The sequence below is a fragment of the Mus musculus genome, chromosome 8, assembly GCF_000001635.26.
Source record: "Mus musculus strain C57BL/6J chromosome 8, GRCm38.p6 C57BL/6J".
NCBI lineage: Eukaryota > Metazoa > Chordata > Mammalia > Rodentia > Muridae > Mus > Mus musculus.
This window is the reverse complement of record NC_000074.6, coordinates 72497184-72511229: the sequence shown is the minus strand read 5'-3', so window position 1 is coordinate 72511229 and position 14046 is coordinate 72497184. Positions and strand designations below refer to the sequence as shown.

The 14046-nt window shown below is 48.0% G+C and overlaps 1 protein-coding gene across 2 annotated transcripts in view; it reads left to right on the top strand.

Moving 5' to 3' along the window:
- Positions 1-14046, top strand: part of Med26 (mediator complex subunit 26) — a 53756-nt gene that overhangs the window by 37081 nt on the left and 2629 nt on the right. For both annotated transcript variants that reach the window (XM_006509739.4, NM_027485.4), the window contains one exon: positions 13633-13707. In XM_006509739.4, coding sequence (XP_006509802.1) covers positions 13642-13707 — 66 coding nt within the window. In that variant the 5' untranslated portion in view covers positions 13633-13641. The remainder of the gene's footprint in view (positions 1-13632; positions 13708-14046) is intronic.

The following is a 14046-nucleotide window of genomic DNA, read 5'->3' as shown; positions in this document are numbered from 1 at the left end:
CTGAGCCATGCTGGCCTGTGATAGTTTTCTAAGACAGAGTTTCTCTGTGTAGCTCTGGCTGTCCTGGAACTTGCTCTATAGACTAGGCTGGCCTCCACCTCAGAAATTTGCCTGTCTCCGCCTCCTGAGTGCTGCGATTTAAAAGCATGTGCCACCACCATCCAGCCTTGTTGATTGTTTCTAAGTTTCATCTTCAGTATTACCTGTTATTACCTTCAGTATTAATGGGAAACAGTAGTGACAGTTGCTTCCATCCAGGAGGAGCTGCCAAATAATCTGACTTTGTTGTATATAGGATCATGCTAGGCATAGCTGGGGCCACACATCCTTCCCTGGGAAGTAGGAAAAGTAGACCGTGCTTTCCATTGGAGATCACAGCCACCAGTCAGTCCTCAGGTCATGGTTTCCATATAAATGTCCTGAAACAACCCAGCTATCCTTGAGAGAGTTCTAGGCACCTCCATATCTTAGGTATGTCTGGTAGACTCGCAGTTCTGCCACCTTGAGTTTGTGCTGAGGAAAACCAAGCTTTCCAGGGCAGGATGTAAGACAAGTCTGGGCAACGTTTGGGTTAGCTTGGCTCTTGATTAGTTTGTAGATTTAGGGCTACAGCATAGAGTGAGACTCAGGAGGACCGCAGCAAAGAAGGGTGGGCAGATGGGAAGGCATAGACAATGAGCTATGGAGTCTCATCCTAAGCCTCCCTTAACCAGTGCAAATGTGAAAGGTCTCAGGAGATTAAATTAGGCCTAGTCGCCCCTTTCCTTTAGGAGAGATGAGGATTTACTTAAGCCCACCGATCTGCCCCAAATTCCAGGAGCATCCCCACACCATGCCATCATGTCCCCAAAGGGATGGATGATTGCTCAATAAGACATGGAATTGGCATGCAAGGCTCCTAGTGTGGACAGGTGGCTGAGCCTCATTTTTCTTTCTGTCTGGTTGAGGCTGGATCAGAAATACTACAGTAGAAGACCCTGGGCATTGCTTTTCCATCCCCTGCTGGTGTTTAGATATATACTGCCATACTTTGTAGTGTCAGGGACAAGTGACAAGGACAGGGGACAGTCCAGATGCTTTGACAGTGCTGCCAAATTGGAGGTCTTAGCTTCCTGGGATCCTTTAGAAGACAACACATTTATACCCCCATCCCCATAATGGGACCATAGCACTGTGTGCAGCTGAGAACTGAAAACACTTGAAACACTAGCAGTTGCCAGAAAAGAATTTGGATGCTTCCAGCCAACTTGAGCTTTCGGGATCAGATTCGTAAGGAAAAACTAAAGAAAGGAAGGAAGTGTGAAGGCATGCTTTCTAGAAGTGGCTGTGCTGCTGGCTGACTACCATGAAAGTGGGACCAAATGGTAGAGCCACGGTGAGGGTTGAATGTCTCCCTGCGGATGGAGGATAGCAGGTTTGTGTACTGTGAGACCGAGATGTTGAGGACACACAATGAAAGATTGTTGCAGTGCCTGCACTAAGACAAGGGAGGCCCCTGGGGTGACTTGGTTCCCTACCCAGCATGACCTTTGAGGTTAGGCCTGATACTGGTCTCTCTACAGACTGTACTTTACACTAACATGCTCAGGTTATTGTATGCTCTCTTGCACAGGGCTCTCTCCAACAGCTTGTAGCCATGGTGTGCTACTTGTCTTTGGATTAGTTTTGCAGCCCCAACTGTGTTGGGCATGTATTTGGTTCTGGGCCAGAACAGAGTGCTGGTATGTAGTTCCTTAGTCTGGCAGGGGTAGGGGCCAGTCTTGTCCTGGTCCACCAGAAGTTGTCAGGTGCCATTGGTCTCTCAGTGCCACATTGCCTAGTGAGCTGAGATGGCTTGCTAGTGCAGCACAAGCTTCTATGTCCACTGCCTTGAGACTTCCCTATTTGGCTTTGTACTTTATACCTCATAACATAACATTTTGGAATCAGCTCATGGCTTCCAAGAAGGTAGACCAAAGAACATTTTTATGGCCTTGACAGGACCACTGCTTTGAAAATGAAGACTCCCAAAAGCCATTTGGCCTTGCTAGCAAGTGTGGCTTGAAAGAGTACTGGCCCACACCATTGACCAGGGCCTCAATGGAACAGAAGTGACCTCACTGTGCCTGGCTAAGGTCTCCCCAACCCACTCTGGGACAGCATTCTCTGTGTTCTTCATGAGAATCACTTCTGTCCCTGTCACCCCTCATGGGCAGCAATTGGGTACAAGACAAAGGGTGATGTCCAGATACTGACTTGGTGTATTCAGGGATCAGCTTGCCCCAGAAATAGAGACTCCAAATATTTGTAGTATTGAAGTAAACATGGCAGGCACCCAGTAGGAAGAGACCTCATCTCTCTACGACACACTGATGGATTATTGTGATGGGCAGTTTTGAAGTGGAAGTAAGCAAAACCTATGTTGGTAGGCTGAGAGGGTTTGAGGGTACAGAGAATCAACAGGTGGGTCTGTCATCCTGAGAGGCTCAGTGAGCTTCCCCCTTGCTGGAATGGGCATGCTTTCATGGTGTTAGGAATGGGGAGCTAGTGTACTAGCTTTGCCTTGAGCCCAGCCTGGGGGATCTGCTGCTGGTGAAATGGCCATGACTTTATCCTGTTGATATCTGACAGATGTCACTGGGAGCCAGTGTGGGTAATTTGTTCTTTTCTCCTTGCTGCCTGTGATCAGTGGCCCTGTACCATGTCTCATGCTGGTTTGTGATGGGCACCAGTGGATCAATGACCCACCCAAAGTGCAGGCAGGCTGTATGTGACATGTCTGTGCCATTTTTTGTGCCATTTTAAAGTTGGAATATGTAGTGATGTTGTGAGGCAGTAGTTAGTGAAACAGTTGACTGGGGCCCTCTGAAACACCCCCACCCTGTGTTAAGGCTTGTTGCTGGTCCTACTTACAGTAGCTACCAGCATCCCTGCTGGAACCTAGGCAAATGCCCTTAGAGATACTGACAGGGGCAGGGGATAGGAGAAGGGAAGCACCCTTTCTGCCTAGAGTTCTGGAACTGAGTGCCTGAGGCTGGGGAATGCCACAGATGTGATCAATACTTGGAGGTGACCAGCTAACTCCCTGACACATGGAGTTAGTGCTTTTGGCTGCCAAACATGCAGGCTTGAGGGCCTGTGCTTGCCAGGAGCCATTGTTTCTGACTGGGCAATGCTAGGTGGTGATGGCTTTTCTTCCATTACCCTAGGCACCCCTTTGCCTTTTATCCTGTGGTAGCTCTTCTGAACCTTGTCATACCCTCCCTCCTCTGGAGGACTCTGATGCTGACATAAGAGGGCATTCTTTTGTGCATGTGAACCTGAGCTCTGTACACTCCTTGTGTGTTTAGGGTTGTCACAGAGATCTGGTGGGGTTGAGACAGGAGCCCTCAGACCACTATTGAGCACAGACGCTAGTGCTGGGTCTGGGGCTTTTCCCAGAGCTTCTGGGTGCCTACCCCAGGTCCCATGTTTGGAGAATAATGTGGAAACTGGAACTCCAGATGGCTAGACACAGCCCCTGCACACCCAGGGTGAGGCAGTGTGCCAGGCACTGAGCTACTTTGCCCAGGGTGGCTGCAGGTGCTGTTATGGGGAACTCACTGATGTTTGTCTGGAAGTTAGAGCTGTCTGTCTTTTCTGGGAAGCTGGGTAGTTGGCTCCTTCTCCTGGGTTCTAGGTGTAGTGGAGGCAAGTTAGAGACTAGGGCACCTGGCTGAGGCTTGACCAGTATAGCTACAGCACAGCTTCTGAGTGCTGAGACCTGCCTAATCCAAGGTCAGCCATTCCCATTCTGCTGTGGACACATCATCTCTCTAGTGCACAGGTATCCATAGGGATGTGCTAAGTTCCAGAAAGAGGAGCTGGTGCTTGTCAGTGTTGGGCAGAGTCAGAAATGAAATTGGCAATGTATTCTGTTTCTGTGTTTAGTTGTCAGTCTTTAGAAGACCTCCAAACTTCTGGGTCCTTAGGCTCAACTGTTATCCTTCCTCATTTCACTGGAGAGAAACAGCCCAAAGGATTTTTTTCTTCTAAGGTGTAGGGTGCTCATTCCTGTCTTCTGCAACAAAAAGTGTTCCTGTGTTGGCTTTACTGCTCTTAATTTTGTACAATACCTTCTTTGCTATAACTTGCCCCTATTTTTTCAATTTTATTAAACTATAATTGGCATACAATAAACTGTACATCTGAAGTCTGTAACTAGGTACATTTGTAGTGCCATTTACCATAGGTATGTGAAATGACAAATGTATCGCTGCCAAAAAAAACTTTTCCTGTTCCTTAGCATTATTCCCCTTTCCTTTCCCAACCCCCAGACAAGTGCTGTTCTCCTCTCAGCAATTGTAGGTTGGTTTAACCCTATTAGAATTGTGTAAATTGTACAATATGCATGCACACACTCCTTTTTGGGTTAGGTGGAAGACTGTCCTTTTCAGCGTATTGATTTTGAAGTTTATCCATGTTACACTATGTCATGGTTTATTTTGTTGCTAAGTAATAATCCATTCTTTTTTATTATAAAGTGTGGAGGGAGGAGAGGAGGGAGGGGGGAGAGAGAGAGAGAGAGAGAGAGAGAGAGAGAGAGAGAGAGAGAGAGAGAATATGTGTGTGTTGTGTGTTGAGGATGTGTCATTGTGTCATAGTGTGCATGTGGAGGTCAGAGGACAATTTTATGGAGTCATCTCTTGCTTTCTACTTTTTTGTCCAGGGAGTGGAACTAGACAGCAAATACCTTTATCAGCTGAGCCATCTTACTAGCCACACTTTGTGTATATATTAACACTTTGGATTAGTTGGTTTCTTAATTTCCTCACACACATGCTTGTGTGGATATGCATTAGAGACGGGATGACAGCTACTTGGAGTCTGGATTTTGGGGATCAACTCAGGCAGCAGGGCTTTCTGTGACAAGCATCTCAACCTACTGAGTCATATTGTTAACCCCTTGGTTTGTTTTACTTTCTAAGATAATTTTACAACTTTTTATTCCCAACAATGGTGTTGCAGTACATGCTCATCATGTCAGTATTCCTAGGTGTGGATGGGGGAGGATCAGGAGTTTGATGTCATCCAGATGAATGAAAGGGGTGGGGGAACCATTTGCTCAAACCTTGTCAACATATGATAAAGTTAGTCCTAATTTTAGCTGTTCAGAGAGTATGTGGTGGTTTCTATTGGACTTTTACTTTGCGTTTCTTAATAGCCGATGGTATTGGTTGCCTGAGTGTATGTCTGCTATTTTGTATCTTCTGTGATAAAAGGGCTTATCATTGACACCTTGGCACCTGCCTCATTTGCCTGATTATTAAATTAAAAGGTTCTTGTTACTGTTGTTTTTGTTGGTTTCTGTGGTATGTGCATTTGGGCATATGTGTGCATGCATATCTGTGTGTGTGTGTGTAGGTGGAAGGGGGTTAGGTTAGAGAATTATCTATAGAAGTTTTCTCCTTTTACTGTGTGTGTCCCAGGGACACACTTGGTGACAAGGCTTTATGTGTTGAGTCTCTGCACTCAATGTGATTTCAGAATCATCTTGCCACTTTCCCCAAAAGTATCTGCTTGAATTGACATTGATCTTGCCTGAGTCCACTCTGTGGATTGGTTTTAGACAGTGAAGTGCAAAACCTTGGTGTCTGCTCTGACATGATATCTGCTTTATTTCCTTAGCTATGTTTCTAAGTTTCAGTGCTGAGTTTTACATGCAGTAAGGTTAATCTATATGTAATTATCTTGATAATTTTTAAAGAATTTAATTTAACATTAATTTATTTTGTGCATGTGCATAAGTGGAGGTCATGGGACAATCTGGGGATATGGGATTAAACTTGGGTTGTCTGGTTTGGTTGTGTACACTTTTACTCACTGAGTCACCTCTTGGGCCTTTCATATTTATTTGTCAGTGGGGGTTTGACTTGGAGTCTTTAGCTTGTGAACCTGTGGTGGAAATGCTCTGTCCTGTAGCTCTGCTCAGATGCCCTAAGTGCTTCCCAAGAACTAACATGAATGCAGGGTGTGGGCACTCATTCCTCATTCCTGTTTGGAAGGCCTCTTCTGTCTTTTTCTTGCCCACTTGCATTGGCCAGAACCTCCTGTCCAGAGCTGATTAGAACTGATTGCTCTTTTCAGTGACTGGGGTTCTCCAGGGCTAGCTGCTTTATCTGTTTACTGTGGTTTGGGCTTTCCCTTTTGGCCTTACTCTACCCACTTAACCTGCTTTTCAGATGATAGCCACCTATCTGCCCCATCTCCTCTCCTCTCTACTGCTTTCTTTCCTTGCTTGTTCACACAAGTGTCCACATCTTACTGATGACACTAACATTATGGAGGCAGGTATGTGCCAACTGCACAGGGAGCAAATGAGGTTGGTCATGAGCCAGGCTAGCTGGCACCCTGGTGTGTATAGAGACACATGTCATGCTGGAGCTCATGGTGCTTGGTCCCTGAGCACTGCCTGCCTGTCCCCAGTTAATGCATCTTGTTTCCACTAGGTGACAGGGAGCTGTCCTTGTGTGGTGCCTCCAAAGTGCTTTGGTCACCCTCAGCTGCTCTGAAGACAGTTCTAGGTGAATTGTGTAGTAAGTTCTATGCCATTGGTCTCAGGCAGATGGGGTTATGGTGACCAAGTGTCTGAGGACAGCAGGATGGGCTGTAAAAGCTATTTATATAAATAACATTTATTTACTTATTCATGTGTATGATGTGTACATAGGCAGGCATGTAGGGACTTTCTGTATCATGAAGCTGCCCTAGAAGCCAGGCCAGGTTCCTGTGGGTGTTTCTGCATGGCCTGGTTAATGCACAATATGTTGTCTGTGGTTTCCCAGGCTCCTGGGAGAGGAGCTGGGCTCAGGCAGGCACCTGGTTGTGCTTTGGGCTAGTGCAGGATACCAGGTGGCTCCCACCATCTGTTCTTAACAGCCTGAGTATACACACAGCTTCACTGCCTGTATTCAGCTGGCTCTGGAGCCTGCTTCTTAAACAGTTCCTGGAAAGCTGGCTTGCTCTTGTTTGAGATCTGCCTTCTGCACAAGGTGTGGACCAAGTACTGTGTTTCCTCCCATGGTGTTGGGTCATTTCCAGTCTCCTGCAGCTGGTGTTCTTAGCAACTCTTCTATCAAAGAGAGGCCAGGTAGAGGACTCCCACCCAACTTGCTGTCCTCAGACACTTAGACACCAAAACCCTCCTGTGAGGATTGATGGTAGAAATGGAAAGTTGTGTCTGGCTTACAAGTTTTCCAGTTACATGGGTAGAGCAGTGGCAAACTCACAGATGACACTCATGGGAGCTCCATGCACTCAAGAAGGGCCTGTGCACTGGACAGTCTGTGGAGTCCTGACCAAAAGCCAAAGGACAGTGTGTGGGTGTTGTACAGAGCCATTCTCTTTGCTCTCAGGTAGCTTCTGTTGCTGAAGAGGTTAGCTGTGCACGCAGATTTCAATTTCTGCTGCAGTTCCATGCTCTGGGGTGCTTTATGGGGTACAGTGAGTAGTCTGCATGCAGCTTGCACCCCGGCTGGGTTTCTCATCTCCTGGGCCAAGTTGTGGCATGTTCTGCTTATCAGAGTTCTTGGCTTATTTCAGGGCAGGCAGAGACACTTGGATTGTGATAGGCTACTTAGGTGCTAGAAATTCCTTAGGGAGCAGGTGGGTCCCATTTATAAGGGAAATGCTTTTTATAAGTGGTGACAGTGGTTGTGGGATCTGCCCCACTGTCCTTTCTCCAAGAAAGCTGTGAGTGGGAAACTTTGAGGCTACCTAAACCAGGCATCCCAGGAGACCACATGATCCACACGGCTAATGACACTGGGAAGCCCACCAGGCTCCCTGGCTTATTGAGGCATTAGGCAAGGAAGATGAAGAGACTGTTTCTCCCAGAGCATGCCCTGTAGCACTCATTCTGTTCACAGGTGTCCTAAACAATATCAGCCAGGAGTGTACAGCACACTGAAGGCTCACAGATTGCCTGCTTTTGGGTGCCATCTGTGGCATGTTTTGGTTTGAAAGCACAGCCTTCTTGCTGATCAACACTTCCAGAGTATTTTAAGTTCAGTGAGCTTTGTAAATTTTTGTTTAGACTACTCTTCATGTAAAAAACAACAAAACAACAAAAAACCCCTAAAACCCACAAAGACACTGTTGTTTTTTTTCAAGGGATGTTGGTGTAGGTCCTGAGGACTGTGCTGCACAGATGTGGTTGGGGCTACTGGCAGGCAGTGCCTGGGAGCACTGGCCAGATGACTCTCAGGCCATCACTGTATACGTCTGCTTCAGGATACCATTGGGCATGAAACTGCTGAAATGTACCTGGTCTTGGTTCTTCAACAACCCTTGAGAAAAGAAAGGCAAATGACACAACACTGGAGGGTCCAACTTCAAGGAGCTGTGTTACCTGTGTGCTTCTCTGCTGTTGCTGGCTGGGGCAAGTACATCACAGGATGCTAACTTAGTACACTCCACCCTGCACAGGAAAGCAGCAGGCTTTTGCCTTCTGTGGTCCATGTAGAGTTCCCTATCCTGCATACACCGAGTTTCCTCACTGTAAAATGAAGCTGCACAATACTTGGGTCCCATTAGTGTGGATGCCTCTGGGGAACAATGGCAACTGCCAGCGTCGGGGATTTTGGTTAGCTGGGGAGAGAAAAAGAGAGTGGTGAGCTGACCTGTGGGGATACTGGGACTAGACTTGGTGTCTTGGTTTCCTGTTTCAGCTGGTAGCTGAAAATTCCCCATAGGTAGTCATTTCTCAGGCCCCAGGAGTTTATGAGCACAGTCGGGAAGGAGGAATCTGGTGGTGCTGATATACTCACAGAACTGAGATTCACCATGATATCCAGTTTCTCCTGCTGGGCTTCATTTTAAAGAGGACTCTAAGCCTTTGCTGTGAACAGAGTTTGCAAGACAGTCTGGTCCTCTAGAGGGGTCAGAGATGTGAGCTGGTTCTAGATGTGAATGGGCCTTCACTGCTAGAGGATGGTAGGAGGCAGTGCTGGGCAGGCAGCAGTCCCCACAGGACAAGGTTACACCACCCCTCTATGAGAAGCCCCCAACTTTGGCATCCTCCACCTTGCCTTATGTACCACACAATAGTAATATTTGAAATCCTGTTGCCTATGGATCAGAAATGATGGCTCCTTTACTACTCAGTTTGCTGATTCCTCCTTGCTGTGCCTGGCCCCAAGAACCTGGCCAAGACTGTGCAGGTATCCCTGCCACATGCTCCCACTTCACAGTATGGCAAGCCAATGTATGAGATGACCTGAGGGGATACTAGGACTCTTAAGATTTGGTTGGTGTCTTGGTTCCCTGTTTCAGCTTGTGGCAGCAAATTCCCCATGGGTAGCCACCCTCTGTTAGGGAAGAGTCACACTAGCTCTTGAGTTAGTGCCATCCCACTTGGGACTCTGTGGATCCAGTCAGAGGAATGCAGGAGGCCTGCCTGGAGTTGAACCCTGGTGAGCTGTCCCAGTGCCTTATCTCCTAGGGTATAATACTTTTTGGCTCAGGTCAAAGCAGCTAAGAGCATTCAAGAGTTCTATGAGTCTCCTGGTTCTATGAGTGGTGGGGGAGTTTCAGGGTTCTATGAGTCCTGGAGTCTGCAAAGATGGAAGGCCTTGTACCCTGAGTTAAGTTAGGAAGTCTTGCTGACTATCCCCAGCCCTGGAGGCACTGACAGGAAAGCACTCATTGTACCTCCACCTCCCATAGTCTCCTAGAGCCAAATTTAAGCATAAAAGGGAATAGTAACTAGTAGAGAGAATAGTCACTGCTTCTGAGGAGTGTTATTCACCATGTCTGGATCTCAGCAGTGCCAGACCTGGTGTTTTCTGCCTGGCTTGCCTCTCTTCTCAGACTCACAGTGAATTGAGCTGCAGATGTCATGGATTTGCCTAGCAGGAATTGAGTCAGCACAGGCTGTGGCCTAATAGGGAATGAAACTGAGGGTCTTTTTGAGCCCTTGGATCTTGTATATAGGTAGATTCCCGCCTAATACTCAGAACAGGCCTTAGGGTGTTACCTTCCCATTACCATGACAAAATGCCCAGCACAATCAATTTAATAGTAGGAAAGAGTCACACACACACACACACACACACACACACACACACACACACACACGCACGCACGCACGCACGCACATGCCCCTTAGGTTTGCCACATTGAAGTGGGAGCATGTGGCAGAGCATGATCATCTCATGGCAACCAGGAAGAAGAGTGATGAAGGACAAAGGAGATGTCTCCTTAGATGCCCTAAGGCATGCACCCATTGGCCTGACTTTGTCCTCTACACTCTTCCTCTATCATGAATATTCATGTTCCATCTGGACCTGTGGTGGTTCCTTGACACACCTTTGTGTGGCTCCCACAGAGATGCCACCTGCTTCCTTAGTGCCTCTGCTGGCCACTGCTAATAAGCCTCTCCATTGGAGCCACTGTACACAGGCAGGCACTACAACACTAGATGTCCAGCAATGCAAATGAATGGGTAGAGCCTGTCACTGATGGAGAAGGGAGGGGAGGCAAGCTTGGCCATACTGCTTGTTAAGGTAATACAGATAGATCTGTGTCTATTCAGGCAGCACTATGTACAAGTGTATGGCTCAAGGCCTGGTGCCGGAGCTCTCCTGATGGGAAAACCATTTGGCAGGGTGCTTGGGAATATTTGGGCACTGGGAATGAGTCCCAAAGAGAGAAAAGAACCAGGCTATTTTTGACAGCAGCAGGTTGTAAATGGCCCTCAGGCCTGCAACTAGGACTTTGAGCTACAGACCTGCCCTGAAGCTGTCTTCAGGGCAGAGCACTTAAGGCAGAGCACTGCCAAGAGCTCCCCAGGCAGTCAGAACAGCATTCAGGAGATGAGTGGGTAGGTATTGACATGCAGGTAAGAGGAACAACCAAGAAAAGACAGGGTGTCTGTTATGATGGTGGCAGTGGATTAGCCTTAACAGCTTTGTCCTAGTGGTAGAGCACCTGAGCCTACCTGCCAGCCCATATCACTTCTTCTAGCTCTTCCTTGCTTTTTTTTTTTTTTTTACCTAGGCAGGTAGGTTCACCTTAACTCACTCACTGCTCTGATGGTTGATCTACTTACACTGGCTCCAGTGTGTGGCTCCAGCAGTGTGGACCTTGTAAGTGTGGCAGGCAGTTCCTTAGGTGAATGACCTACAGCTGCAGGAGAACACGGAGGATATGGCATTTCCCTCAGGGCCTCCTGGAAGCCCACACTGATAAAGTGGCCCCTTAGTCAAGGCCCTTAGACCTTGATCCATATAACCCCAGAAGGCACTATGGCTGGTCTGTGCACAGCTTAGCATTTGTGTGTGTGTGTGTTTTCCTATGCACCAACCCAATATCTGGTTCCCCTAGGTGTTCTGTCCCCTCTTCCTGTCTGGGAGCAGAATGGTTTCTGTCCTAGGACAAGGACACTCTGTGCTGCCAGGCCATTGGGGCTTGGGCAAATTCCTTTCATCAAGGACTGCTGGGTCAGGAGTATGTGGGGACCCAGGGCTCTAAATATACCAGAGTGAGGTCACTAGATGGAGATGAAGCCATGGAGCTCAGGAGCCCAGTGGCACCAAGATCCCAGGCCAGGGAACACTTGATTTATCTTCTCTTAGGAATGATCTCCTCATTGCACACTCTTTGCATGGAATCCCTGCCCATCCCATTTCAGAGGTGAGTACGACAGCCATGTCTCTAGGTAGGCCACCCATCCATGGGGCAGCAGGACCAATGTTGTAATCTGGATGTGTTTACAGCCCCAGCCCCAGAGGAAATATCACATGTGGAAGGCCTTGTTCCCAAGGAAGGGCCTGCCTTGTTGACAGAGGGATGGCTTAGTGAAAGCTGTGCGACAGTACAAGGGCTGCTGACTGCTCTCTTCTCAGTACAGCTTCTCTCCCAGGAGGCAGAGCCCTGAAGCAAGAGAGACATGGTGACTGCCTTCCGCTGGAAATGGACAGACTAGAAAAGCTGGGGGATACCCATGGCCTATAGGCTATCTACCTCCTAGTCTGGAAACCAACCTAGGCCTGGTACCTTACCTGACAAGACATGGCTAAGGTGCGGACAGGAACAATTCTGGGCTATACATGATCAGGATTCTGGGGCTGGTATTGAAGGTAGGTAGAGGGCTGGGAACACAGGGACATGATGTACTCCTGAAGCTAGGAGCAGCATTTTAGGTGACAGCCAGTAAGAAAATTGGGACCTGGACTTGAATTCTGTTGGTATCTCTCTGAGTATGGATCATCCCCAAGAACCTCCAGTAAGGAGGCAGCTCTCTGGCCCTAGGCTATGGGTAGGTGAGACAATCAAAACATGAAGGGATTCAGCCAACATAGATCAGGGCAGCAGCAGGAAACCTGAAGGTCGATCTTCTGGTCACTAGGTTGCTTGTGGTATGTCACATGGAACAACCTCCTGGGGGCTACTAGCTGACACCTCCTCCCAAGTGCTGGAGCTGGGCGGTTCCTCATGAACAGTCGGTAGGGTTGCAGACTATTTTTCCATGTTACCCAGTGTGGCAGGTGATATCATCATACCCTTTCGACATGTGGCACAAAGATAGAGAGGACTTAGGGCTATGGACAATCAGCTTTGTTGGTATTCTGTCTAAACTCCACCCCCACAGTTCCTGACTGCTTGTCAACCTAGAACCTGCAGTGCCATGTTACTCTGCCCTGTGCTCTGAACTCCTCAGGAACATCTATCATCCCACAACTGCAGATCCTCTCCTGCAACCATTTTAGAGCTTACTTTCAACTTCCATGTTTCTGTCTGGGGTTCATTGAAGTAGTTTCCCATGTACATGTGTATGGAATACATGTGTGCACATGCATAAAGGGCAGCTCAAGTTGGTGCAGGGAATCATCACTCACTCCTCCGCCTGATCACTGAGACAGGGTCTCTCAATCAAACCTGGAGCTCACCAATATGGCTAGTCTCACTAGCCATATATATACATCTTACAGTTTGTGACATCTTGCTTTGTCCCCTCTTGCTCTGGAAACTCCTCTTCACCCACCCCCCCCCACTCATGCTTTGCTACTGTGTGTGGCTGTGCTGCTGGGATGTCCAGTCACATCAGTCATAGCTTTTTAGTCCTACTCTTTCCAGAATGACAATCCTGGCACCTGCCCAGTGGAAAGGCTGGCTTAGAGTGGGATCCCATATGTGAGCCTGTAGATCATTAGCTTCCTGTCACCATGAAGCTCAGCACTAGTCCTCACCCTGCTTGTTGTGTACAGAGCCTCTTAGTGTCTCGGGCCTTCTCTCATCTGGTTTCATGGGGCTGCATTATTGCTCAGGTGGTGTTCCAGAGGCCCTCCTAGCCATGTGACATACAGATCTTATAGTTTGTGACATCTTGCTTTCTTGAGAGTCTCTATGAAGACCTTGATACAGTCATCGGGTTCACTGGTTATTGTGCCTATCTTTCCTTTCCTTTTCTCTGAGGCTTTGTGTTTTATGTGGTATGTCCTTCAGCAGAGCACCCTGATGGCAGTGGGGTGTGCCTGCATATGGGTAATGCTGAACCCTGGGAAAGGGTAATAGGGATTTTGGTAGTGCTGGTATCTTGCAGGGCCCTAGGCTGCTGGGCTTTCCATGGGAGAAGGCAGAGCCCTGAGCTGATACATGGTTCTTTTTCTTCAGATCCGGAACATGGTGGCAGTGTTGGAAGTGATCTCCAGTCTGGAGAGATACCCCATCACCAAAGAGGCACTGGAGGTAAGAGCCCTTGCCCCTACCCTGGGCATAATGGGAGGTAAAGGTAGCCCCAGACAGCTTTTCTTCCTGTGGGTTAGGCTCTTACTCAACTCTCCAAGAATGGAGGCTTCTAATCTCACAACTGGGCTCCTTCCTGAACTGTGCTTTAGACAACTGGTTAGTGGTACTGCCCTCTCTTTGGGTAGGAAGTCTTAGGCTGTATAATGTGCTCACCCAGACATCCTGGTAGGGCCACCCACGGTTATATTTGTGGTCTTGATAGCACCTGAGTCTACAGGCACCTGGAACCGGTAGACCTGTTTCTGAGAAAGCCATTGAGTCCCAGATCTAAAGATTCAT